The 27,831-nt window shown below is 44.4% G+C and overlaps 1 protein-coding gene across 7 annotated transcripts in view; it reads left to right on the top strand.

Moving 5' to 3' along the window:
- Positions 1-27,831, top strand: part of KCNMA1 (potassium calcium-activated channel subfamily M alpha 1) — a 726,630-nt gene that overhangs the window by 635,599 nt on the left and 63,200 nt on the right. For all 7 annotated transcript variants that reach the window (XM_042961232.1, XM_042961231.1, XM_042961233.1 and 4 more), the window contains 3 exons: positions 14,100-14,223; positions 18,247-18,471; positions 21,711-21,903. In XM_042961232.1, the coding sequence (XP_042817166.1) occupies positions 14,100-14,223; positions 18,247-18,471; positions 21,711-21,903 (542 nt within the window). The remainder of the gene's footprint in view (positions 1-14,099; positions 14,224-18,246; positions 18,472-21,710; positions 21,904-27,831) is intronic.

Genomic DNA, 27,831 nt, shown 5'->3' with positions numbered 1-27,831 from the left:
TCTGTTAATTGATTTTGACTGATAAAAAAGTCTAATAATCTGTGGACTTGCCAAAGCAAAGTTCAAAAGTAATCCAGTTCTGCTCAGGCTAAAAGCAGTATTAATTATGAAATACGGCGTGTGTGTACTCTTTCTGTCTTCCTTCCTTCCTTCCTTCCTCCCTCCCTTCCTCCCTTCCTTCCTTCCTTCCTTCCTTCCTTCCTTCCTTCCTCACTTCCTCTCTTTCCTCCCTCTTCCCCCCTTCCTTCCTTCCCATCCTTCTTTCTGTCTTGACTATGGCTTCCTCTCAGAAATGGCAAATGAAACCAGATTTCGACAGACTTCTGCAGGTTTCTCTTCCGGGCCTCTTCATCTTTCATTTCCCCAGATTGTCTTCGACTCATCTGCCAATCCTGTGCTTATTTCCTCCAACATCCTAACTCTCCAGCACCCCAGTGATGAAACAAGAGTGACCCCTGAATAATAACTGCCTTGGAAATACCTGCCATCTTGATGTTTCTTTCTTCTTTTCATTGCCATTGGCTGCTCCCCTCCCTTTGATTACTGAAATACAATTATGGCCACTTCCCCCTACTTTTCCCTCCCTCCATTCACTCGCATCTTCCTGGCCTTCCACCGCCACCCTTCTGGGACACAGACGGGGCAGTCCTCCATGCGGTCCAGGGCACAGGTTCCCATGGAGGAAGCCCCTGGCCCCATGTCCTTTTCCGTTATGATCATCTCTTCCTGTTAAATGTTTCCTTACCAGTCCTCTGCCTGCCCATTCGCTCAATCTTGCTGGGGTGTTGCTGATTTACATGCTTGTTTACACTTTATGAGGAGCAATGAAATGCACCAACTGCCAAGCTTCTCATTTTTACGGTGCCAGTTGTCATGCTACCATTCATTTCCTATTTACTCACCTTTAGGTAATCGCCTTATCTAATGCTAATAGTTTTATCCATTTAAAGTAGAGAAAAGCCCAGGCGCTTTCTTTTGCCTAAATTTAGAGAAGCAAATAAATAAATAAAGAGAAGTCTGAAAAATCTGAAACCTTTGGAGCCAAATTCCCTGTCCCTGTTTGCTATGTAAAGTATGGCTCATTTCTTTGATCTTGAGTAATAATAATTCTGAGGCGTTATACTGTTTTCATATGCTTCAAAGCTGTGTCAAAGTTTTGCTGCTTAAGGGTACTTCTTTATTCTGTTGGCTCTTGGGTACCAAGATGACAGGTCTTCTGTACGAGGTGGAAGCTTTTTTAAGTCGTAGCCTTCAGCAAAACATCAAATTACCAAATCCAGGGTAACATACTTCTACACAAATGCCTTTCCTGTAGATATATTATACCATATATATTAAATACTTTAGTGTTACACGCTACATTTTATGTGCAATAGAAAGTGATGGTTTGAGGTAGCCTTGGGGGGACTTTTTTTCCACAAGCAGAAAAAGCTAGTGTATACCGTATCAAGTATGGTTTTTACAGGACTTTCTGCCCGAAGGCCTTTGTAAATAAGTAATGATCAACAGATTGGCTGTGGGTTTTTGAAAAGCATGCCTATGTCAGTTTGCATGATGGGGGAGAATTTTCAAAGTGGGTCTTGCTTTCATTGCCTGTTGGAGAGGGACTGAGGGAGCAGTCATCCCGGGCTGGAGCTGTCTGCTCCGTGGTACATCAGAATTGCTAAACGTGGGTCAGGCGGTGAGCCGAAGCTTGCCAAGCTACGGAACTTGGGTTTCTGGTATTGGTGCCTTTGGGCTACCGCAACGGCCACAGCTACTTCTGTTCCCACCTGCCCACCGCGGTCTCACTTGCGGCTCAGCTGAAACAGCCTGTCCCACGAGGAGTCAGAAAGTCTCAGACACTCCTTCCTTGCCATGACTTTCTGTGTCCCAAGTGCTCTGGAGACAAAGACAGGGTGCTGAGCCGTCGTTTTCCCTTCACTTCCAGCATGTGCAGTTTCGTTTGGTTGGAATACCTGGCCCTGACAGTGAGGTTGCCAGGACCTGTTTCTGTTATACATCTCTTGTTGACTGAAAAGAGAGAGGGGCTCATGCAGCATCTCGTGGCTTCTCCAGGTCGCCCCACCTCTTCACATACTCCCTTTCTCCTCTGCAGAAGATAGGGCTCCTAGGTCCTATTCCTCATGACCTGAAAAATCCATAAAGGAAGCTAATGACTTATTTGAAGTGAGTTTTTCGACATGAGTTTGCGGCTTGCTTGTTTGAGCGGAATCAATCATTCTGAACGTGGAAAGGTTTTAGTGGCCTATGGGCAGTGATAGGAACAGCTCCAAGAGAAACCGGAGAGCCCAGAATGGGCTAGGATGGGCTTTAATTTACCACTGTGGCTTCTGCAAATAAAACAGACTCTGCGCGAGGGTTTCTTGCAAACCATCCGCCAGCATGAAATGCTGCCGGGACTCTGCACTGATGGTCTTTGTCTCCCCTTTGTTCTGGTATCAGACATACCCTGGTTTTTCAGTGTCACTTAACTCTCGGCACAGTCATTAGGTGAACAGCTTCGTTTTGTGTGTCTGGATCCTGATGCATTATGTTTTTTAGTCACCGTGACAGACAACAACTCTCGCAGCCAGACTGAACCAAATGGCAACCGTCTGTGCTCCAAGCCAGGCATTCCTGTGTCATGACAGATAACCTTTGGCTTCCCATCCCCCGAAGGAGGAGCGGGCCATGGAGTTTCCCAGATTCTTGTTATTCCCGTTCCTTGTTGGTCTCTTAACATGGAGTGATTTAAGGAGTTTCTCCTAGTTTCCCTTTAAAATCAACAAGCACTCATTGTCCACTTGTCTCTGCTACTGAGTCTGTGCCTTGGGAGGAGGGCTGTGTTTCCCTTCCATTGCAAGGCCGTAGAGGGCAAGCATATTGTCTCTAGATAACTAAGTCAATTGTTCTTAATTTGGGGGTCTCACAGACCCCACAGAACATCAAATGAAAGCTCTCTAGAAAGACTCTCTAGGGGGGAAAAAAAAGGACATTGGGCACCACTTTGACTACAACTGAAGCAGATTCATGGACTGCTTCAATCCCTGCCCAGCTTACAATCATATTCAGTTCTTTCCACAGGCACCTTCACGTAGTTGTATTCACAAATTCTGTTTTGTGAATATTTCTGTTTTGTGAATATTTCTGTTTTGTGAAATATTTCTCCATTGGGTAGGCAGTACAGAGTAAACGTCTGGGCTCTCGCACCATATTCTCAAATGGTACCCAAAAATGCTGTGCATTTCAGCTGTTTCTGTTCCTTTCCTCAGATTAATTCTCACCCAGCAAATGTTTATCGAAGTCTACTGTATTCAAGGCCTAGAACGTCTTTGAGGAGTGAAAAGTAAGACGGGTTAGAGTAGGTCTCTGTCTTCAAAATGATCACAGTTTAATGTAGGAGACAGACAAGCGTGTATGGCAAAATAGAGTAGAAGGAGCTTGGAGATGTACTAGCAGAGGCCGTGAGAACAGAGAGAGATGTCATTACCCCTAGTTTGGGAGGCTGAGGCTGGTTTGTGAAGGAAGGTTTATTAAATCTACCCCTGACTGATGAGGAGAGTTCTCTAGTAATACCAATACCTACCCTTGTTCATTGTACTGGATGCCAGGGATCACCATTCCCAGAGTGTTATGCCTTTGAGCACACTGAGTCCTAACTATAACTCCATGAGTAAGAATTATACTTTCCCCCATTTTACCGATGCAGAAGCTGAGTAACTGAGATGTAAAGTCTAGTGAATCTGGTGAGTCTTACCTAATTAGGAAGATTGAACCCAGGTGGTTTAGCTTCTAAGCCCATATTATGAACTCTTTCACTGTTCTGTCCAATGGAGGAAATAAGGAGAATGCTCGGGCCATTGTAAGAGGCTTGGTGTGGTGTGGTTGGAGCAAGGGGTCCCTGGGGTGACATAACTGGAGCTGGAAGTATGAGAGTATTCTTGCACCTACTTATGTAAGCCTTTGTCTGTCATAGGCATTGGGAAACCTTTGCAAGTTCTTGAGGAGGCGGTGTTTTGGGAGGATCACTGGTGACATTGTCAGGAGATGTTTAGGACTCTCCATCAGGGCAGCCTTGTGAAGACACACGTTACAGAAATAGAGAGGTGTGAAGGGAAGGCCCAGCCAGCCCCAGCCTCTGCCAAGGTCCTTTGGGTGCCACACCACTCAGGGTCTCCTATAGAATAGTGGAGCAGAAGTGGGCCCCACTCTTCCCAAGAAGGACACACAGCATTCCTGACATCAGTTGATGTTACACCTGCTTCTCCAGGACCTAGGAAACTTGGAGGAGTAAGATAGAGGGGCCATGAGCCATGACGATTCATGTAGGATGTGTTGGATAGACAATTTACCGAAGAGATGGCCCACAGCCAGGCTAGCAAGGATCACTGGCAATACTGAAAACAGAGGAATTGAACAGGTGAGGGGAGTTCATGTCCCGAGACCTAGAAAATATTAGAGATCAGTTTGCTGAATAGGAGGGGAAATATGATTTGAGGAAAACAGATTATCTTCTTGGGCATTTACTGATCATCAACTGAAATAAACTCATCTGCTTGTTAAGGCCCATTTCTCTCTTTCACCTCATACCTTTTATAGGGTCTTTGGTGAGGACTGCCAACTTGAGAGGTTCTCGTAATAGCAAATGGCAAAATTTCCTGAGCCCAGTCCAAGTTGGGGACAGAATGCCACTCTTGCTGTTCTTTGCAACTGGCAGAATGAAGAAGGAAGGCAGGGACAGCTTAGCCAAGTAAATTCACCTCTAAATGCACAAATAGCAAGTGACAGGCCCTCACAGGACTGGAGAAGAAAGAAATAGTGGGGCTTATCATACCAGGGCTTGGGTGGATTTGACACAGGTCTCTGGACAAGTTGCATGTGCAGCAGAGGGTTATTATCCCAACCTCTCGTTTCGAGAGCATCGTGCACGCTCTCCTCTAGGACGGAAGAATCTGTCAGTCCTCCCAGGTTGTCTCCCAGACACAAAGGCAGTAATTTCCTTCTTGCTTTTAGAGTGGTGGCTGCCTACCAAGAGATGACGTATCAGGTGGCAGTAGCTCTTGACTGTTTACTTGTTAGGCAGGGAAAAAAATGTATGTAGATAGATACAGAGAAGTTGAAAGGGACTTTAGTTTTGACAGAGTGGCTAGAGCCTGGCCTGAAGAGCCTGGTTTTGTCAAGGTGGCTCCAGAGATGGCCATCTAGTGGGGGATGGGGGTTGGGTGGGTGGGGGGGAATTGGGGACAGCTGTGTCTCAGGAGAGATGCTCATTACACAGGAGGGCGGGGGCAGTGTTGAAGAATGAGCCAAAGTAGGAGCCAAAAGTCAGTGTCCTTGCAACATAGCAGGAAATAGTATCCACCCAGAAATGAAATACACCCCAGAATGAGGCAGATTATTTATGGTGCTGAACACCCAGCTATGAGCCCTTTTGAGGAGGTCTGCCTGAGACACTCTTCAGCACAGTCAGACACTCACTTGCATGGCCTGTCGTTCTTGAACAGGACTTAGTTACTAACTGCCTTGTTTCTTTCGTGGAGTGGCAGAAAAAATGAAAAGAAAGGAGACTAGAAAACTGACTTTTAAGCGTACTTCACAAGAACTAATATTTCATTTGCCTTTTTCTGTTTGCTTATTCGCTGATTAGCTCATGGGAGTGGAAGTCAACAACAGAGAGAATATGAGTGTGGCATCCATGTTGGGAACCCCATCAAGTGACACAACAGTTCAGGTTCCAGAGAGTCACAGAGAGGCAGGGTGGGCAACCTGGATGTGTTTTTGTCATCAGTCCTGTAATTATCCATTTAGATAAGAGGTCCAGGACTAGGGTGAGCCATATGAAGTGCCTCCTTAAATTCCGCACCTAGACACTTTGCTTGCATTGCTCTGTCCCTGGCCTTGCTGGATAGAACCATAGCCTTTTAGTCGGTATGCTGCAAACAGTTGCTATCTCTGGTAGGACTGACTCAAACCATATAGTTTCTCCATCTGGGCAACACTTTATAGCAATGGTTCTCAAACTTAGGCATGCATCAGAATCATCTACAGCATCTTGGTAAAACAGCTTGATTCAGTAGGTCTGGCTGGGCTTGAGAATTTGCATTTCTCTCCAGCTCTCAGGTGATGCTGATGCAGCTGGTATGAGAACCACTGCCTCCGTAAGTCAGAACAGTGAAAGAAACCTGATGTCATAGGGGCTCTCCTTACAGAAATGTTCAGACTTGACAGTGGAGCACTGAATAGTTGCTTCGTTCAGAACACCTGTCTTGACCACCACTGGCGATCAAACATGAGTCCTCCCTGCTGATCAGCTACAGCATCTGGATCCAGGAACACTCCAGACAGCGGGGCCAGTTAAAGTCCCGTTTTCAGAGTCTCCCTTTAGATCAAGATGCCCTGTTTCAAATATAGTCCTTGAAAAGCGAAAAACAGTGCAAGAGCCTTGGTTGTTCCCACAGCAAACTGTCTCAAGATATCAAAGGTGAGTAAACTGTCACTGGGCACATTTTCTGGTCTCCCTAAAAGGTCTGGTGAGTTTGCATTGACTGGCTTAAGAGTCAAGGAATTAGAGTCAGACTAGAGATCATTCATCAGTTCCTCTTGTTAGTTGGTTGTTTATTAAGCATCTGCTGTGTCCTCTGCTGGGTTCTGGAAATTTGCTAAAGAGTAAAATAGGAGTTCCTTGCCCTCAGGAAGCTCCTTATCTAATGGATGAGACAAAAATGCAAATTATTATCTCTGAAGGAGCATCTCTCACTTCTATAGGAACTCCTAGGAAGGGAAAACAACTGTCTCTGGTTATGGAGGAGGGAAGCTTCAGGGGGAACATATGAGACAAACTGTGAGGCCTCAAAAATATCCCAACAGATCCACAATGGCACTTGACATTGATAGATCCACCCCACAGAATTAGTTTTTGCCACCGGGACAAGAAGCCTGCAGAGGGCTGAAAAATTCTCTCACGTTTTATCCAGCCTCTGATCTCCCAGGGAGACCACTGCAGGGTGGGGCCTCAGCCTACATGGGATGCGTGGAATGACGAGAGAGCCTCTATGAGATGATAAATGAAGCCCCAAAGCTCAAGCAAGTAAAGGGTACAATTCAGAAACCATATTACCGGGCACCTGGGTGGCTCAGTTGGTTAAGCATCTAACTCTTGATATCAGGGTCCTGAGTTCAAGCTCTGAGCTGGGCTCCAGCTTGAACCTACTTAAAAAAAAGAACAAAGAGCATGTTGTAACTTTCCTTTTTCACCCCCCTCCTTTTGTGTGTGTGTGTGTGTGTGTGTGTGTGTGTTTTGGTTTGTTTACTTATACTTTAATGTACATTTCTGAAGGCCAGTGTTGAACCCACTGCCACAGAAAAACTGGGATTTGCTGTATTTGCCTGGAAGGGGAACTGTGCTCTTTAAAATATAATACCGGCTTCCTCACAGCAGGTTTGCTAGAAAAGGGATTTGTGGTTTTGCTTTAGGCACTTGTCTTCCAGGCAAGCTTTTTGTGTTTCTGCTGTAGCAGGGCATTTAGTTCACTTCCTCAGATTAATTGATGGCAAGTGGCATTCCTCGCTCTGCAAACCCTCAAAACAATGATCTTCTATTCTTTATTTGAAGTCAGGCATACTTAATTTCTAGCTGTGGACTTTGGAGGTGTGAGCTAAGATTCAAGAAGCATAGATATGAAAAATTTAACTCACTGGAGCTCCTTGGTTGCTATAAAAATGAGGGTATTCCTGCACAGAGCCTTCAGATACCGGGACAAGGCAAAAGCTGTCCCAGGCTTAATCGATTATTGAGGCTCTCCTTAGCACGTTGTCCTGACAAAGGCTCTTGGGGCAATTTCGTACTGATTATTCACACAAGCTGTGCATTTCATGAATGCCCGCCATGCTGGTCTGCCTGTCTTTGCAGCTCAGGGCACTGTACTTCAGGGCTCTGCAATGGAGAAGGAACAAGATCCAGCTGCCTCCTGTAAGTGGGAGGGGGTGGAACGGGGCCAAGTGGCATTGGCTTCCGGTCAAGACCTGTCTGTTCAAACCTTGCCTCTCCTCTCTCTGGCTGAGCCACGTTAGCCATGTTACTTATCCAGTCTCTTTCCCAGGCACACAAATGTGTAGTCACAGCAGAAATTACATGCAAGTGTTACCTTGATGAGTAAATCATAAAAGGTAGGTAAAAATTTCAGCCCTGCAACATTTGTAACAATTCAACTCACAGTGGCTAGCCACTCATAGTAGCAACAGTAGTAGAAATAATTGTAGTAACTCTGCATTTGTATTATTGAAGTGCTCTACCTTTACTGTCTCCTTTCAGAAGAGCTACAAAGAAATGGGTGGGTTGTTAGCAGAGTATAAAGAATGATAATAATAATGGTAGTTAGCACTTCTTAAAGGAAAGCTCTGTGTCAGGTTCTATGCTAAGCGCATGACAGGACTTTACTCATGGAGTCCTCAAGTGGAATCCATTAAGTCATGATGGTGATTAACACTCATTTTACAGATGAAGACATTGAGGCAAAGCACAATGTAACAAGTGGTAGATAAGCCAAGATGTGGAGCCACTGTGCCATATCATCACTAAGGAAATATTGGTTTCCCGCCCTCAGTGATCCACCCCCAAAATGTACCCTTTGGAGAACGACTCTTGGTTCAGATAAATACATTAACTAGCTGGTGCACAGGCTTCCTTTTTCTTTTGAGCTGGGTTGTCATAGGTATTGATCCAAAAATGTGGATACAAGTTAAAGACTAGAGAGAAGTTCCCTCTTAGATCTAATTATACACGTGTGTTGGGGTGAGGTGGTGCTGAGGAGGGAAGGGACATGGCCCAAACTCTTTGAATAAGATATTGTGTATTTCTGGTATAGTTCCATGTATTCCTAAACTGGTGGCAGGATGCTTTTCTCCATGAAGTGAATAGGTGAGACTGAAGCACAAGAAGGGCAGCTGGGGTTCCTTCTAGGGACTGATATCTGATACTTCATGCCCCTTTTTCAAGGTGGACTCTTGTATGAGTTTCCTAAGGCTCTGCCATGTATTCTTGTGGTCTTAAGTAAGATATTTGCTATTGTTGTCTTAAGCAACAGAAATTGATTTTCTCATAGTTCTGGATTTTGAAAGTGCAAGATCAAGGTGTCAGTAGGGTTGGTTCCTTCTGAGTAGGAGAAGGAAGACTCTGTTCCAGGGCTCTCTCCTTGGTTTCTAGATGTCTGTCTTATACCACTATCTTCACATGTCACATGTCTTCCCTCTGCACATGTCCATGTCTAAATCTCCTCTTCTTATAAATTAAGCAGCCATATTCAACTAGGGCCCATCCTAATGACCTCACTTTAATTTAATTACTTATTTAAAGGCCATATTGTACAATATAGTGACATCCTGAGGTACTGAGAGTTTACAGACTTTGTAAACTCAGTGTACAGACCTTGTGGGGGACAAAATTATGCCCATTTAACAACTCTGCAGCAGATAGACCTCACCTCATGGCATTCCTGTTATCCTAAAATAACGCATGTACATGGCTCAGTGGTAAATGACAAATGAGCCTTGAATCAATTATGGTGCATTTTATGGGAGTCGAGATTACTTCGTGAGTTGGGCAAATGTATAAAATAATTAAGATAGGAAAGACAATATCTAGTATTGCCCTTGATTCCAACTAAGTGGTCATTGAGGAATTGTCTGAGGACATTTGAATGGGTTCTCTTAATCATTTTGTGAATCAGTGATGCTGGGATGCTTTGTTCAGAGAGGTTTCTGGTGGTCTTCCTTTCTGTGTACAACAAACTGCCAGGTTCTTCTCCTGGGCCTCCTCTGACCATGGCACTGTTGGTTGTTGTGCTCAGTGGCAAATGCTTGAACTTTCTTTTGTTTGTATAAGCTCCATCAATCTCAGTTTAGCAGCACATGTTCCTGTAGCCAACTGGCTCTTCACTGTTCACCTATGTCAGAGACCTCTCAGGAGTTCAAGTCAACCTAAGCCACTTGAAGTTACTACAGGAACAGACATGGTAAAGAAATTTATCCTGTCTGGCTCAAAGTTGTTATGGATGCTCGTGTTGCTGGAATGAATCATATTCCTCCCAGATGGAAAAACAGTTATGGTCCTTCATGGAACTCTAGAGTGATCAGTCTTAATTCTTCCTATCTCTCATCTTTGCTCCAACAACAACCTTTCTTCAGTTATTTAGTGCCTTCTGGATTTTTGATGTCCGGCAGTGGCCAAGTATTTCAGAATCCTAGCCTTGTCTTCCTCAGTGAGAGAACAGTGCTTCAAACCTTGAGAGTCTTCTAGGTTCACCCAATGTTTTGAATGAAATCTCTATATCCCAGCTTTTCTGGAATGTCTCAAGTGATGAGAAATCCACTGCCTTGGGACACAACTCATGTCATTTTTTTTTTTAAAACCTTCCATTTTTTATAACATTCTTTGTGTTTGGAAACTTGATTTTTGTTCTATTGAAATTCCACACATGGTTCGTCGCCTGTTCTGAATCAGTTGTACACAATCAGTGGATTCCATCTTCCATTCGATGACTACCGTTGCACATCAGAAGACAGCTACTGTATGGGGCGCCTGGGTGACTCAGCCAGTTGGGCATCCAGCTTCAGCTCAGGTCATGATCTCACAGCTTGTGAGTTCGAGCCCCACGTTGGGCTCTGGGCTGACAGCTCGGAGCCTGGAGCCTGCTTCGGATTCTGTGTCCCTCTCTCACTGTGCCCCTCACCTGCTCATCTCTGTCTCTCTCTCTCAAGAATAAATAAAACATTTTTTAAAAATTAAAAAAAAAAAAGACAGCTAATGTGCCTGGCCTGAGTCTTCTATACCTCAGGTTGGGCCAATACCACAGCCAACATCTTCAACCGTGGTTGGGGGTGCCATGTGTGGGCTCATTTGGGCCTCAGTTCTCTGAGCAGGTTCTAATGGCTGCTAGTGGATCAACACTAAAATATGCTTAGATTGCTCCTCACCTTTCAGGGCTCAGATAAAATGTTACCTTCTCTGGGAAGCCTTCCTTAATGTTTCTCAAATACCAGGCAATTAACAGTTTCTTTCTTGGTATTATCATACCACCTTGCATGATATGACACTCATCACAGTGTATCACAACTATTGATTGACATTTTCTCTTTCTTGCTGTATTATGACCCTCCTTTTGACTAGGGACTGTGTCTTCATCATTAGGATATCTCCCATTCATGAATCAAAATAGAAAATTTATGTTTATTGGTTGTTTGACGATTTAAGAAATCAAAGTTTGAATTCCAGGTACCCTGCTGGCCAGAAAAGAAAATATCTTTGTTTGAGGAGATTTTTAATGTTCTTCAGATAAAACTTTTTGAGGAATATCTTGGATGATACATTTAAGTTATCCAGGCCAGGGTGAGAGGTGTGTAGGGAGTACCTACTGCAACAAGGCATACCACTGAGACTTCTCTGATGCTTCTAGATATTCCAGTGATTCACAATCATGATTCACATCCCTAGTGTCAAACTGCACCTGAAACTAATATAAAATTGTATATCAACTCTATTTCAAGAATAAATAGGATTTTTTTTGAAAAATTATACCTGCTTTCTCCAAACCCTAGCCCCAGTTTAATGAGGCTTGACATTAAAAAACTATCTTTTTGGGGCGCCTGGTTGGCTCAGTAGGTTAAGTGTTCGACTTCAGCTCAGGTCATGATCTCACAGCCCGTGAGTTCGAGCCCCGTGTCAGGCTCTGTGCTGACAGCTCAGAGTCTGGAGCCTGCTTTGGATTCTGTGTCTCCCTCTCTCTCTGCCCCTCCCCCGCTCATGCTCTGTCACTCTCACTCTCAAAAATGAATAAATGTTAAGAAAAAATAAAAAGAAAACAAAAGGCTGTCTTTTTTCTTCTTATTGAGGGACGACTGATCATCAGCCTTGTTTATTTACTTTTCTAAGATGAAAGTTGGAGGCCTTTGTGACCAAAGAATGATTCTTTCCCAAAAAGGTAGGGAACCCGAATGTTTGTTCTTCCACCCAAGACACATATTTTCTAGAAGGAATTTTGGCCAGCTTGCTATATCATTTGCTTGCTTGCAGATTTTATGTAAATATTGTCCTGGCTGTCTTTTAAATCCTGAATACATTAGGGGCAGTACTCAGACCTTCTTGAGATAATACTTCCTCTCTAACCAATAAACTGGGCAAGAGAATTTGAACCTGGCTCTATTTCTCTGAGGTAAATTTATTAAGATCCTCTTGCAAAATATGTTCTTCTAGGGCTGGGAAGAGTTCATTCTGTTCATTTTCTTAAATCTCTTCTCTTTGGTGGTTTCTATCCACCTACCTATCCCAGATGGTATCTACAACAACTATTGAAGATTCTTCAAGGATAAAAAAAATCAAAAGTTGATCTTGCCCTGATCTGTGACCAGTTCTTAAGAGAAACTGCCATTTTATTTTAGCAGTTTTGACCGAGTTCAGTATTTGAAAGGTGGCCTGGTAGTTTACAACACCTTAAGACCTCCCAACAGCTCAGCTACTGAGACGCTATTCCAAGGTGGAGTGTTTTTCCCCTTTGAAGATTAGATATGACAGTTCCTATAGTAATCCAGCATGTTTGTTGAAGGTAACTTTGCAGGATTGCCTCACAGGGTATTTGTCATTTGGTATAGACTAAAAGCAAATTCTCAGGAATAAATAAATGCAGCGAGAATTTTCCCATCTTGAGTGAGGGTGGAAGGAATATTGAAGGGAGGGGAATCACAATAGATATCTTGAAAGATTAATTCTAGGTCTGTGGACCATTCCTGTCCCACTCTGTGTAGTGGATATATAAGTGAGAAGCATCAGAGAAATTTCAGAGGGAGAAATACTGAAAACTCAATAAAGATTACCCTTGGATGCTTGAAATAGATAACTTAAAAGGTAAAATCACTTGATAGTAAGTTTTTGGAATTTGAACCTATTTATATTTTCTGTCTTAAATTGGCAGTGTTATTTAGGGAAGATAGTTCCCCTGCAATGAGAGCTAGGTATTCCTGGAACGTTGTCCCAATTATATGCGGTCAATGTTGTAGAAACCCAAATGACCTCCCCCCAAATGGGAATATGAAATCACTATCACAGATGGAACCTGACAATGGACATAGTCCAAGCTGTAGGAGTATATTTCTTATGCTGTAAGCCTGTTAGACCTGCCTGATTTTATTATAATTCCTAAGGTTGTTGGCGAAGATCTGCCAACCCACTGGAGGGGAAGTCTCTAGAGCAGCATCTTCCCTTTCCACCAGTAAACAAGGCAAGAGAGCGAATTCAAGACAAGTTTATTAAGATGCACCTGAGCGTGAGCTCCCATCCAAGGAATGCTGCAGCAGGGAGGCGAAGTGGGGGTGGGGGAGACCGTCATTGGACCGTTAGTGCAAATACAGTTGTCACGGCAAGGAGAGAGGGTGTTGTTTAGTATTGAAATCATGTATTCCAGATGTGGGCATTTGGTAGTCAATCTGCTCTGAAGTGACATGCTGCTGAATCTTTAAAGGGCTTCAGCCGGGGAGAGCAAAATCTGATTGGGCAAATTGCTAAAATATTTAAAGTGCAGCCTGTTAAAGCTTTTACTGCGAAGAGCATCACGTCAGAAGTTGTAGTCAGAAAGAGCAAGTAATTGGCTTTCCATCCTCATGCCAGTCAGTCAGCATGAGGCTCTATTCCTATTCCTTCCTCTTCATTGCCAATGCTAATAACAACCCTTTGGTGTGAGTGCGTGCATGTGCGTGTGCGTGTGTGTGTGTGTGTGCATGCGTGCGGTCACTGGGGAGATTGGATAGCTGGTAAAATGAGAATAGGAGGGAGGGATATCCATGAAAAGGAGGCTAAATCCACAGAATGACGTGAAGGCCATTTTAGAGAAATAGGAACAGGAGGGGAAGGTAGAATTATTAGCTGATAAAGGTCACCTGCATTTCCAAGTGGCGATGGCAGTTGGGGTAGTTGTCTTTCAAAGAATGGGTTCTGTAAGCAAAAGAATGGCCTTCAGTGACAGCCACTTCCTGTGCATCTTTCAACTCCTCTGAGATCTAACTCAGGGGGCACTTTCCATTTATAATTTATTACATTTTCCACTTAGGTTTTCTTGTCCTTTTCTCCCCAGGCATGACCCCTTGTTAATTCCTGGCAATGATCAGATTGACAACATGGACTCTAACGTGAAGAAGTATGATTCTACTGGCATGTTTCACTGGTGCGCACCCAAGGAGATAGAGAAAGTCATCCTGGTGAGTGACGGGCCACAGAATCCATGCTGTTCACTTCTGTCCCAAACCACATTTGCCAGGAATGGGTTTCCCTAACTGGATGTTGGGAAGATACAGTCCCTGGTCCTAATTATTTTTGATAATTAAAATTAGGGACACATCGAAGCAACTAGAACCCTCATCAGAATATGAACCAAGGATGGAATTTTAAATCTCTGAATATTTATTGGCTCATCATGATAGGGATGGTCATGTGCTGTGTGAAAGGCATCATGGGAGGCAGTAGGTACTGTCATCCCTACGAATGTGGCTCTGCTTGGCTTCTTTACACCTTAGTTCTCTTTTATCTAAGAAGGTGAGATGAGATTGACCCTAATCCCTAGGGTTGTACTGAAGAGTAAAACCCACATGGGACTCAATAGTTACTTACTATTATTATCATTATTATTATGAAATGCCATGAGGAAATGTGAATGCTACCAATATAATAAACAATGTTATTTGTTTATAACAACATCTTGCATTCTTCTAGGTAATAGCCTTGCGTATTTGGGATCCTGCCTAACGCATGATGCAAAATGCATTTGGCGATGATGACAACGATGACCCATGCATGGGTCTATCTCGGGGAGGTGGGAGCTCAGAGCCCTGTTTTGTGGTTGTGTCATCTCGGCAGCAGCAGTGGGCTTTTTCTGGTCTGTCCTAAGAATGTCAGCCTAGAGAACAATCCATCTACTCTCCAGACTTGTCTTGTTAACAGCTTTAGGTTTGAATGCCCACACCAGCTTCCCTACAGTTCATTGTCTTGCTAATCCATGAAAAATGGATTAATAGGAAGGTCAGGTGGAAGGGTTCTTTCTCTTTTTCGCCTTCTCATTGCAGATCACTGTGCCCTGCTTCTGTATGTCAGCGGGGAAAATCCTATCATTTCTGATGTCATGGCCACCCTTCTTAGAAAAGGAGTCCCTCAGAATGGCTTTGTACTCTAATCCACCAGACTTCCCTGCGTTTTATTGGAATGTGTGTATATGTGTGTTTTCTCAGTTTAATTATAATCAAGCAATTAAGAGCCAATACAGGGTTGTGCTAGAGACTGTCTTGGAGGTGTGAAAGTCGCAGACAAAAGCACAGAAAGTCAGAATTCTCAACAAACAGCAATTGTCCAATTTACCAGGAGCGCAAATGGTTCTAATCACAAAGGTGCTCTGTGTATTTACATCCTGTTGTATTCACTGCACTTTTGCCCTGGTGAACCAAACTCAGAGTGGCACTACCCATCTGTGGCAGGTAAAAGGGCTTGGTGCTCTATCTGGAATCCGAGGTCTTAATGGCTTGCCTATATTCCTGAAGAGCATATGGCTAGTTGACATCCAAACTGAGTTCCCTTCTGGCATGAAAGAGTTTAGGGAAGTGAGTTACTACCTGTCATCTGAAAAATAATATCATTTAACAAAACATTTTTAACAGGCCATTTATGTGCTAGGCACTGCTCTTGTTGCTGGGGGTACAGTCCCTGACTAGCTGATGTTCTAGTGGGGCAAAGAGAAGATCTCCAGGTAGATGATGAGTATAGAAAAACATTTCAGATACTGCTACAGTGCTATGAAGACAATCAAGCAGGGCCATGGGCTAGAAAGGGACTGGGAGGTGCTAGTTAGTGTGGTCCAAGAAGCCCTCTCCAAAGTCACACTGGAGCAGAGATGAGCATACTCAGAAGAGCCAGCTGTGTGAAGATGCTTTGGGGTTGCATGTACCCACTGGATGCAGGACACTAACTGCTCTGGGGGTTAGAAAATATGAAATGGCCTCAATCTTGAGGAAATGATCATTTAATTAGAAGATGTAAAATGTAACCATGGAACAATATATTTAAAGCTGTGTTATGAGGCACAAGATTCAAATCTAGGGGAGAAGGACTAGGATGTTTCTAAGTGGCAAGAGAAGTCTTACTGGGTGCACGCAGATTGTGCTTTGAAGGGGTTAAGGCGATGAAGGCCCAGACTGGGTTAAGCCTTCAAAGATGTGTAAGAAGCACAAGATGTGCATGTGAGTTGCTGTACTGGGTCTTAAATCTGGCAAAATCAGACTCTCCAGGAACTGGGGTCTTGACAAGATTCTGTGGGTCATGTTACTGTGGCCAATCTAAAGATTGGTATTTTGGTCCCCAGAGCTAAGCTCCTGTGGTCAGCCACTTTGCTAGATGGTGCCTTCCTCACCTCCCAGTGACTTCCTCAGCTCCCCAGATTTCCATCCCCCACTCTGAACCCAGGTTGTATTCCTGAGGCTCACTGAAGAGAGCTAGACTCCCAGGTGACCTGACCAATTAAAAGTAATTAGAAACCCCATCACAGCATGTTACAGACTCACTGATGCTCTGTTGGTGGTACCCAGGCACTCACACTTCCAAGCAGCCAAGGTAACTAACTCCAGGTCTTGTCCATGAAGCGGTGATGTGGGATGTGACTTCCCAGTGGGTCCTTCTTGGTCACCATTTATAAGACATTTCTTACAGCCCCTGTCGTAGGTATAACTGTATTATCACAGAGGGAAACCGATAATGGTGACAGCCCCTGCTTTATTGTAACGATCAGGGAGTGAAAGCTAGCTTCTTCTTCTCCTTGGGGGTTACTGTAATAACCCTGACATTGTCGTGAATTGCAATATTGGCATTTAAACAATCAATACACTGGTCAATTCTAGGGATTAAATCAAGCAGAGTTTGATATGTGCAGTGGACATTAATATGCCTCCCCCAAAGCATTGTGAGCCACATGGGACCATCCAGGCATGCAGTGAGTGGAGAGGGAGCAAGCAAGGCAAGAATAGGAGGCATTGGACCAGAAGGAGAAGCAGAGGAAGGCCCACTAACTGGCCTCCTGCGTTATTCTCTTCACTAACACAGTGAGCAAAGGGGCAGCAGTGGCTAACCATTTGTGTGGGAAGCTGGGGTCCTCCTCTCACTGGAGCGATTTTATTCGTTTATTTGTCTCCTTTGTAGATCCAAACCTAGGGTTGGGAGAAGACATGGGCTTGTTTCTCTGGCTGACCTTTCTCTAGATCCTTTTAATTGTTATTTGGGAATAGTCTTGTGACTAAAGTAATAGTCTGATGACTTTCACAGGTGGGCCACTCCAGGCAGTCCCTGGAAAACTCAAGGCAGCAGTGGACAGGGGTCAGCAAACTCTTTCTGCAAAGGATCATATAATAAATAATTTAGGTCTTGCTGGCCATACGCTCTATGTCACAGCTAATCAGCTCTGCCATTGCAATGTAAAGGCAGCCATAGACAATACCTAAATGAGTAAGATTGGCTGAGTTGCAATAAAATTTTATTGGAATTTAAATTTTATATAATTGTCCCATATTATGAAATCTTCATTTTTATTTTTTTTGCAACCATTTTAAAATGTAAAAACCAATCTTGGCTCACCAGCCATGGCCATACCAAAGCAGGTTGTAGACCAGATTTAGCCTATGAACCATAATTCGCCAGCCCCTGGCTGAGGATGTGATGTTCTACCTGTTGATGTGATAACGTAGTGTGACATCCCTTTGATGAGTCTGGAACTCAAAACTGAAAATTCTCAAGCTGAGACTAGCATAGGATCTGACCAATTTAATATCATTTCAGCAAGAGAGACAGCAAAGACAACTCCTTTTATCAAAAATTTCATGTGAACTAAGACTTCTCTTTTTAAACAACATAAATATTACTATTCTCTCATATTTCCCCCCACCTAAAAATCATCAGGAAAGACCACCTGCTCATATGTATGATGGTATAACTTTCTTAAATCTTGTGACAAAGAAGGTCAGGTTATGTGTGGGTATATGTTTACATATATTTGTGACCCCAGTATAATGCACACACACATACTCAAATTGTAAGTTTATGTGGCATACACATAACATTGATGAAATAAAAATAATAACACAGTGTAAGCACTCAGCAAATGTCTATCTTTATGAAAGTATTTTTTTAAATACTTACCAAAACACTGTGAGGTCTTTTCTCCAATGCTGGTGCGCTTTTCCATGTTGCAGACTCGAAGTGAAGCCGCCATGACCGTCCTGAGCGGCCACGTCGTGGTCTGCATCTTTGGTGATGTCAGCTCAGCCCTGATTGGCCTCCGGAACCTGGTGATGCCACTCCGTGCCAGCAACTTTCATTACCACGAGCTCAAGCACATCGTGTTTGTGGGCTCCATTGAGTACCTCAAGCGGGAATGGGAGACGCTTCATAACTTTCCCAAAGTGTCCATATTGCCTGTAAGTCCAAGGTCACATTATCGATGCTTTTTCCTTCTTTTCATTCACAAAAGAAAATCCCAGGTGGATATAGTAGCTGTAGCTTTGATCATGCCTCCGCTTCTTCATCCGGTTATGGGCCTGAGGACTCAGCCCTTCCCTTATGCTCTGTCTAGGAATATCTAAACCCTGGGAGACCTTATTAAAAGGAATTTGCAGCCAAGTTCAGCTGCTCATCAAGCATGAAGTTTAGCTGATACCAAATGTATTAACCATATCGATGTCTATACACTCTCTCTCTGTCTTGCCTACCCAAACCTAGTGCTTTGAGATATTATGATGCTTATAGCAGCATTTACTTATGGAACTATTTTTAGCATTTTATTTATGATATTATTAATGCTTCTGTGAATCTTGGTCATATTGCTTTCTGTTTTTAACTAAGTGGATTTAACAGAGTTCTTTCTTTATTTCTGTTGTATGGAAGGCCAGCCCCTTCCTCTGGCCACTCCCTGCCTCCCATTCATGTAGAAGCCTAGCAATATTTTCATAGGCTTGTATGTGTACGCACACATATGTGCATGTGATATTCTTGATTGAAAAATATGCTAGAACCCAAATCTAAAAGGAACAGTTTGAGACTCGACAATTTAGTGTAAAGATGCAGGATACATGATCTAGGAGGCACGTAATTATTTCCTGATCATTAATCAATATATTTTTCATAAACTTTTAAGCAATTCTAGATTTAGGAAACTAGTAAGCTGATTTAGTAAACACATGTAGTTAAAAATAATCACCTGAAGAAAAACAAATAGTCATACACATAGAAGAGCATAAGCAGATATATACCTTGCTAATTTCAGTCATGTTAGATTTGATTATGTATTTCCACAATTATTTTTGTACATGTGCTTTTACACATGGTCCCTTGGAACACATGGACTGGGTCTAAAAGTGTTTTGTAAAGAGCTTATTATTTTGCTGGGCTGTGTGTGTGTGTGTGCACGCACATGTGTATGTGTATGTGCGTGTGTGCACATGCACACAAGTGTGCATTCTGTATGTATGGGTGTTGGGTGTATGGGTAATGTTTGGTGTGTGTGTGTGTGTGTGTGCATTCTGTGTGTGTATATGTGTGTGTCTCCTGTGTGCCCTTGTATACATGCACTCACCTGTTGGCCTACATATGAATGAGCTCTCATATTTGCTGGTCCTTTTTAAACCCTCCGAAATTTAACACACTCAAGCACAGCATATTGTACAAATGGGCCTTCCTCTATGTCTTCACATATTTCATTGTTTAAACAGTGCCCCACGTATGGAGTCAGTCCAGAGAAACATGGTATTTCTATATATGTCATCGGTATTTCTTGAGTTTTGAAATCGTGTGTATACAACTATGCAGGGATTGTCTTATATCACAATTACTGCTGGATTCCCTACAAGGTGAAAATTAAAAGAATATGAATGTAGGCAATTGAGGCTTATGCACTGGCAAAATGATTCAGGAAGTTGGTCAGACTTACTTTGTACCAAGTGATCCCTGGAAAAGAGGGATTCTTCTCCTCTCAGAAGATACTGCTCCAGAGGCTGGAATTAGTAGCTTCCCAGCCCCAAAGCACTAAATGCCTCTTGCTCCATAATGCCACTTTGCAGCAGTATTTTGGGGCCTGAGAGCAGAATCATGTCTCTCACTGAGGCTTCAAAGGGGGTTGATGGTCTCAATCTGAGCGGCCAAGTTCCATCATCCCAAAGCCCCTTCTCCAGGAAGGAGAATGGGAGGAAGGCATCCGGGGATATATGGGGGTTGGCAAACCCTCTCCCTACGTGGTCAGTGAGTTGAAGTCAACTCAAATCTTCACGTAGGCAGAGCAGAAGCTGGATCCAGGCTGAAGGACCAAGTGTGTGAACTCCAAAATGATGCCACATGGCCCCTGGGGAGCCCTGACATGGATGGCCTGATTAGTTCTTCTGTGATCCCTCCTGAGGACACAGAGCGTGTGGAGGTCATGCCTCTCCCCTCTGACACTTAACCCTTCTTTCCTACCTGTGCTTGCCTTCTCTTCCTCTCTGTCATTACCTCCTTGTTCTGGGTTTTTTTTCCCCCACTGCTTTTTTGTTGTTCCGGGATTTTAAAAAATCTGTTTACTGGCTTATTTATTTTTAATTACACCGGTAATATACAAATACGTTCTTGTTATAAAATATTCAAACAAGACAGAAGTATGTAAAGTCAAAAACAAACTTTTCCCTTTACCCCCAATCTTATTCTCCTCCCTAGAGGTAATTACTATTATTAGTTTAGTGTATATTTTTCCTTAAATTTCTCTCCAAATGTACATGCATTTACTAGTGCATTCATAAATATATAGTTTTATTTTGTGGGTTTCTTTTTACATAAATGAAATAATACTTTTTAAATGATCTAGGACTTGTTTCTTTGTGTTTTTGTTTTGCACTTATCCCACTATTTTAGAGATCCTGCCCAGGCTACACCTACATGGAGAGCTGTTTTGGTCTCTTTACCTGCTGCATAGACTTTCCTTGTATGTATGTCCAGTGGTGTATTCAACCATCACTCTGTTGTTGGTCAATTAGGCGATTTTCTTGCGCTTTTTTTTCTCTTGCTGAAAATTTGCAATAAAATTATATGACTTGAAGCTTAAGTTCTTCCCCCCTCCCCTTTACAAGATGCACATTAATTCCATCCCTCTCACGTCCTCCAGGTTGAGCAGTGCTATCAGTCCCACCTCATCATACCATGCTCACTGGCTATTTCCCCTTGGCTGCATTGGAAATTCTAGTCAGAGCTGCTGTTTTTGCCCGAGACAGAAGTGACCTGCTATTAAATAAACAGGCATTTGAAACCCACCCCCTCGTTACATTCTGAAAGCCAGAGGTTGCCACAGGACAGTTTCTTAAATCAAGACAATTTCCAGGCAGGAAGAAGATGTAGAACCCTGGCATTATTCCTCTCCCTCGTTTGTTAGCAACGGCTTGATTGAGTGTGGAGAGCAAGCCTGAAATGCTGCCATCAGCACCGACTACCCTTTAGATTAGCACACAGCTCCTATTCCCTTGAATGTAGTTAGGCCAGCTTAATGTCAAGGCATAAAAAAGATACTTGTTAAATAATTTCCCAAAGCTCCGGCTCCATCTTTAATTTGTTTTTATTTTTTTTTCCCCCTCTTTCCCTCTCGTCCCTCGGTCTCACTTTTGCTTCTTCTTTTTTTTTTTCCCTTTCCTCGGTGCCAAAGGGTACGCCATTAAGTCGGGCTGATTTAAGGGCCGTCAACATCAACCTCTGTGACATGTGCGTTATCCTGTCAGCCAATCAGAATAATATTGATGATACTTCGCTGCAGGACAAGGAATGCATCTTGGCGTCACTCAACATCAAATCTATGCAGTTTGATGACAGCATCGGGGTCTTGCAGGCTAATTCCCAAGGTAAGGACAGCCTGTAATACTTCTCTGCTGTGCCTACAGGGGACAGGGGCTGGCAAGAGGGATATCCTTCACTCAGTAATTCAAAGAGGCTCACACCAGCCTGCTGGCAGTAAAACCTGTGGTCCGGGTGATGGCTTTCAAAGGGGCATCTGCCGCGTCTTCTTACCATCTCGGGAAGCAGGCTTGAGAACACCTGAACACCCACACTCCGAATAGCCTGCCTTCCCAGAGAGGAAAGCAGCCTTTCAATTGCCACTGCCCTCAGTCTTCCCAAACAGTGGCTCTGTGACCCGGGTCACCAGCTAAATGTCAGGCACTGAAAAGATGCTGGCTGAACAATTCCTAATGTTTCTCTGCAGTATATATTTTTGCCATTGACCTATGTTAAGCATTGCCATTGTTATAGCTGCATGGGGGTGTTAAGCTTTACCTTGTTATCCGCTGACCTATGGATGGTGACCCCCGGACAGCGGGGACTATAGGGACACAAAAAGTCATTTAGCAAGAGGTGAGGCTCATCAGCCCACACGTTCTCTACAGCAGGCATGCCAGAGTGAAATGAGGTACATCCACCTTCTCTGCTCTGCCCCCATCTTCCCTGTCATTTTCTCTGGGATCCTGGGCAGATAGCTGCTAGTAAAGATGTCATCTAGAAGTCTCAGAGAGGCAGCACAGCAAAACCTTGTAACAAACAGCTTGACTAATCTGAGCCTTGGCAGGACTGCTTCTGCGCAGGCTTGCCATGAACTGCAGGATCGTTGTCATAAGTGGTCTGCTGGATGGGTGACATTGGGTGCATGGTGGGGGCCTGAATCCCATCATTCCAGGACCAAAGGTGGAGGGAGCACAGCCGTGAGAACTCTAGCTGCTGGGATATGAAGCGCGACCTTATTGACGGGATAAAGTTCAGCCCCATCTTGCAGCCCAGACATGTGCTGCTGGATCTTTTGTCAGCTCAGCACCAGCACCACCTCCTTCCAACATCTGCTCAACAGTGCAGCAAAGCTGGGAACGGCAGTTCCTAGAATCCTCTGCCCTGCACAGTTCTGGGCTGGAGTCTGCCAAGGAGAGCCGGGCACTGGGACGAGATCTGGAATTTGGAAGAGACAAAGAGACCTTGATTCTTTGGAGGCAGCGGCAGCCAGACCCTGAGCAGATGCGAGGTTCAAAGCAGCTTTTAAAGGAGCTTTCTGAGAATCACTGGCTTTGCTGCTAGGGACTGAGGGGCGTGGTGTGGCCTTCTTCGAGCTGCCTGGAGATCTGCAGTACCTCCTGTGGGGCTTGCAACTTGGTGTTGCGAGTGCAATGGCTCGTGGTGGCCTCTTTGACTTTTGTTCCTACAGCCCTTCCGATGGTGGCATCCACATCTAATTTTCCTTATACTTGGAATAGAGTGGCTTCTATTCTTGATGCAACCCTGACTGCTACGGTCTGAAGCCTGGTTTTCACCTCTCCACTCTGCCATCCTCTGCCTCTCCCCCAGATCTAAATCTTGGTATCCACTTGATCAGCTGGGCCTCAGGTCATAGCAACATGTCAAGGCTCTAAAAGAGAGTCTTACCTACCCAGCTGTGTACTGGAGAGCCAGAGACTGCCTTCTGTCCTGCCTGCTCAGGGAGCACAGGTGACAGAGGATATGAGGAGACAGTAAGTTGGCCTTCTGGGAGGTGGAAGAGCCAAGCCACCATTTGGTTCCTGCCTTTAAGTAGTTGTTCTTCCTCATGTGTCCTCCCAACTCCGTCCCAGCATGGGCGTCCCCTGGGGAGCTTGTTAGAAATGCAGAATCTCACGCCCACCCCAAACCTCCTGGGTCAGAATCTGCATTCTAACAGGGTCCCCAGGTGACTCGTGTGCACTGCTTTAAGGCACAATATTCTGCACGCTAACAAAGCCCGGTCCAGTGAACATGCTGACCAACCCGATTAGACGCTCCTCTTCTCCTGGCGGGAGCTAGCAAGGGGAATGGAAAGGAGTGGAAGCAGGAGAAGCGCTCCCTTCAGGCGGGGGGTGGGGGGCAGATGGAACTGAGCAGGAGGGGCCGGAAAATACTCCCTTTCCCCAGCATGTCTGTTTTCTCCCAATTCAATAATTGTGATTGTCAAGGTCCATAGATCAGAATCTCAATGCCTGATTGAGTTACGTGTGTGTCTGACATGGGTGTTCCTTCCAGCTCTCATAAACCTGACCCCAGCCTCTCAGATCCTATATGATGGCCACGCTGATAAAAAGGCTTCCCCTCCCCTCCGCACATACCTGATTCTCAAAAGCCTTCTTTACTGCTTTAGGACAGGAATAAGCAAGGAAAATAGGCTTTGGCGGGAGATAAGGAAGAAAGGGAACGGGAGCATATTTTTCCTGCACAAAGAAGAGAAGGGCACTCCTTCTTTAGTACACCCACCCCCCAGACACACACACATACACACCAAAGGAGGCCAAGGATGTACCCCATGGCCAGCGGCAATTTTCAGACTCTTGGTCAGCAGTGGTGTGGAGCCCATGTCCCCCAGCAGCCAGCAAGCACTTCATTCTGCTCTCAGTGAGAGACTGCCAAAGCTACCAGCACACTGAGCCCATATTTCCCCTTGTTTTCTTACTCTGTCTGCCCTTCTCTTGTCCTTGGTTTCTAACACCCTCCTCTGGGGACACTCTGACCTTCCAAAAGTCCAGCGGTGGCCATCAGCACAGGAAGTGACTTTCTCTCTGATGGGCAAGTGCTCTGTATTCATCTTGGGCTGCTCATCACACAGCCCACTCCTTGGGTTTGTCCCAGCCCATGGGGCTGCAGGGACAAACTAGGTTTCCCTGTCACTGTCCCTCCTTGAGAACTGTTTGACCAGCTGGAACGCTCATCGGCCTCAGATATTTTAATTACCCTTCATCTAGGTATTTGTCACGACCACGCTCCAAGTAGATTGGAATTACAGGGTACAAAATGGATTTCGTGTTACTCTTTGCATGTTGGGAAGCAAATCTAACTTCCCCTGAGGGATAGCAACATAGATTTCTGGCCACTGCTACCCACTTTTCACCACTATTTATTCTGCAGCCCTTATGAAGCTGCATCCTCGGCTTTGTCTTGAGAGCTACATTACCAATTCTCCAAAACTCAGCAGGACAGAAGTGTGGACTCAGGGCAAGCGTGTGTGCTCTGGGGCCAAAATATCCATGCATCTCAATGGAAAGTTTTTCTAGCATGATACCATGTAACATGAAAAATGTACCTTAACATTGAGGAGGTAGAGTCTTTGTTGAGATTTGGGTTCAGACACTTGCCAGTGTGCATTATCTGGTCTCTGAGACTAACAAAACCTCTTTTTCCTCTTCTCTATTCACATTCCCTTTTGGTGCCACTGTTCTAGCCCACATGGTGTCAGAACTGACCCAGCCTAGGGACTTTGGACCAGACGCTTTCTGAAAAGATCTGAGATGTGATGGCTGGTTGTCAAAAACAATTACAGAGAAAGGTGGCATACCCCATGCTGGATGGTATATCCGATGTGACAGTTGGGTCTATGAGATGCAGTTTTAATATACAGCAGGCAAGACTGCAGTGACAATTATATAAAGCAGGTGAAGCTGCTTCTTGCTGGTCAGCAAACATCAGCTCAGAACCACTTTACAGCTCTTTACCAGCAACTAAGTGCCTTTATTTACAGAGCGCCTGTCACTTCCCTTTGGCTGGAGAGCTGGTATATTATTTAGCACGTATTTATCTGGGGAAAACATTTCAATTTAAATCAGCTGGTACAACAGTGGCTCTTGCCAGACTGTTTCCCTGTGGTTCTAAAAGACAAGAACTGAGCCTGATCTTGAAAGGGAGGGTGGGTAGAGGAAGGAAGGGCCCATTCTCAGAGAGCCACTTGAGTCAGTACCTGAAAAGAGGGGGCATGTGATTGAGTTTCCCTTTGTGCTTTTGAATCACATTATGAAATGAACATCTTATAGTTCCTTCCTGGCTAACCTCCTAGTGAAGGTAACTCTTAGAGAAAGAAATAGGAGTAAATGAGTGTCTGCTATGCATCAGGCACTATAAAAGCCCAGAACACAAAGATGACATGGATTCAGCACTCACCATCCTTGAGGGGCTCAGGTGAGTGGGTGAGATACCCCCATAAACAATTACCGTGCAATGAGACAAGGATGAGGCTAGAAACAAAAGAGCTCCTCTGTTTATACACTTCAAGGGGTTGCGAAAGTTTCCAAGAAGAGGTGACGTTTGTGGATGAGTTGAATACATGTGGCTCTTGAGCACTTGAAATGTGACCAGTGTGACTGAGGATTTTTTTTTTCTCCCTTTTACTTAATTTAATAAATTTGAATTTAAATACTGGCATGTGGCTAGTAGCTACCATATTGGATGGCACAGGTCTAAGTCATCAGCTTGTTGCCATTTTAAGGGCTGGGATTATAGGGCTGAGATGACAGGACAGCTATAGCGATGGCAGTCACAAGGGCCAGGCAGAGATTGAGGTGGATTTGTAACAGCAAAGATAGCCCATTGAAGGCCAGTCAGGTGGGATGGAGGTGTGGATGAGCAAGGATGAAGAGCTGGTAATGAGTTCTGGGGTTGACTACTAGGTGGATATAAAGTAAGCTGAGGGCTCAGGAGGAGAAACAGGCTCGGGGCAGATGGCAAAGAATATGGTCCTGGTTCATTTGAGTTGACAGTATATGTAGATATCTAACAAAAAATACAACCATACCCTGACTATATAGGGATAAAGTCAGGTTTGAGGTTGCAGACTTGGAAATCATTGGTGATGGATGGTGTATAGGCCTCGAGAGTGGATATTTCCCAGAGAGAGAAGGCAGAGCAACCAAGAGAGAAGGGCCAAACCTGGAACCTTGGAAATGTCAACAGTGAAGTGACAAACAGAGGGAGAGAATCCAGTGAAAGGGCCTGAGGGCAAAGATTGAGGAAGTAGGAGTGGGTACTATCAAAAGTAAAGAAGAGAGTTGAATAAATTCCAGATAGCAATTTAGGGTGTATCCTAATTAAGTATTGATGCATATGTTTTCTTGAATAGACTATGAGCTCTTTGAGAGGCGAGGACCATTCTTCTTTTGCTCATCTTCATGTCCCCAGTGCCTCTAGCACAGGACCTGACACAGAGTTGACATGCCATAAGAATTTGTTGGGATGCACTGATCTGAAAGAAAGCAATGATTAGCACTGTCAGATACTACAGGAAAGTCAAGTAGATGAGGTCCGAAAAGAGGCAATGGTGCATTTGACCCTCAGGAAGTTGTTGACAACCTTGGCAAGAGCAGCTTGAGTAGCTTGTTGCCAGTGGAGGCTGGCGTTGAGGGGTCTGAAGCATTAATGGGAGGTGAGAAGTTGAAACCGTGTATTACTCTTTCAAGTGCACATAGGGAGAGAAATAGGGTATTTCAGGGGAATCTTGTCAAAAAAGAGATTTCCTTTCTGTTTTTAGAACGTGGAGAAATCCACCATATTTGTTGGCTGCAGTGGACTGAGGTGAAACCCCATTGAGAGGGAGAGTTTGAAGCTTTAGGAGGAAGTCATTATATGATAGCGTAACAGAGAGAAGCAGGAGAAAACAATGTGGCCTTCAAAAGGAGAAGGAATGGCCCTGGTCCCTGTGAAACGGAAAGCTAGATGAGGAAGATTATAAGCTGGAGGCAGTCAGATGGCTCTCCTTTCTTCACGAAGCTGCCAGTTTGGTTTTCCTTGAAGATCTGAGGGACCGGGACAGTTGGGACTGGGAACTGACGGTGACAAAGGTTCAGGGCAGACATTACAGTAAACATGTAAGGAAGCTGGCTGGAGTGAGGTGAGGGTGTGAGTGAGTGTTGGTGAGGGCCAGCTGGGGTTGGAAGGCGTTATGGTGCCAGTCAACACAGCTCTGCGATCTTCTCTGCAGCTCTTGGCAGAAACAGCAGAAAATGTACAAAATGGCTTGAGTT

The sequence above is a fragment of the Panthera tigris genome, chromosome D2 (assembly GCF_018350195.1).
Source record: "Panthera tigris isolate Pti1 chromosome D2, P.tigris_Pti1_mat1.1, whole genome shotgun sequence".
Lineage (NCBI taxonomy): Eukaryota > Metazoa > Chordata > Mammalia > Carnivora > Felidae > Panthera > Panthera tigris.
The sequence above is the reverse complement of the archived record's forward strand: the minus strand, read 5'-3'. Positions and strand labels throughout refer to the sequence as shown.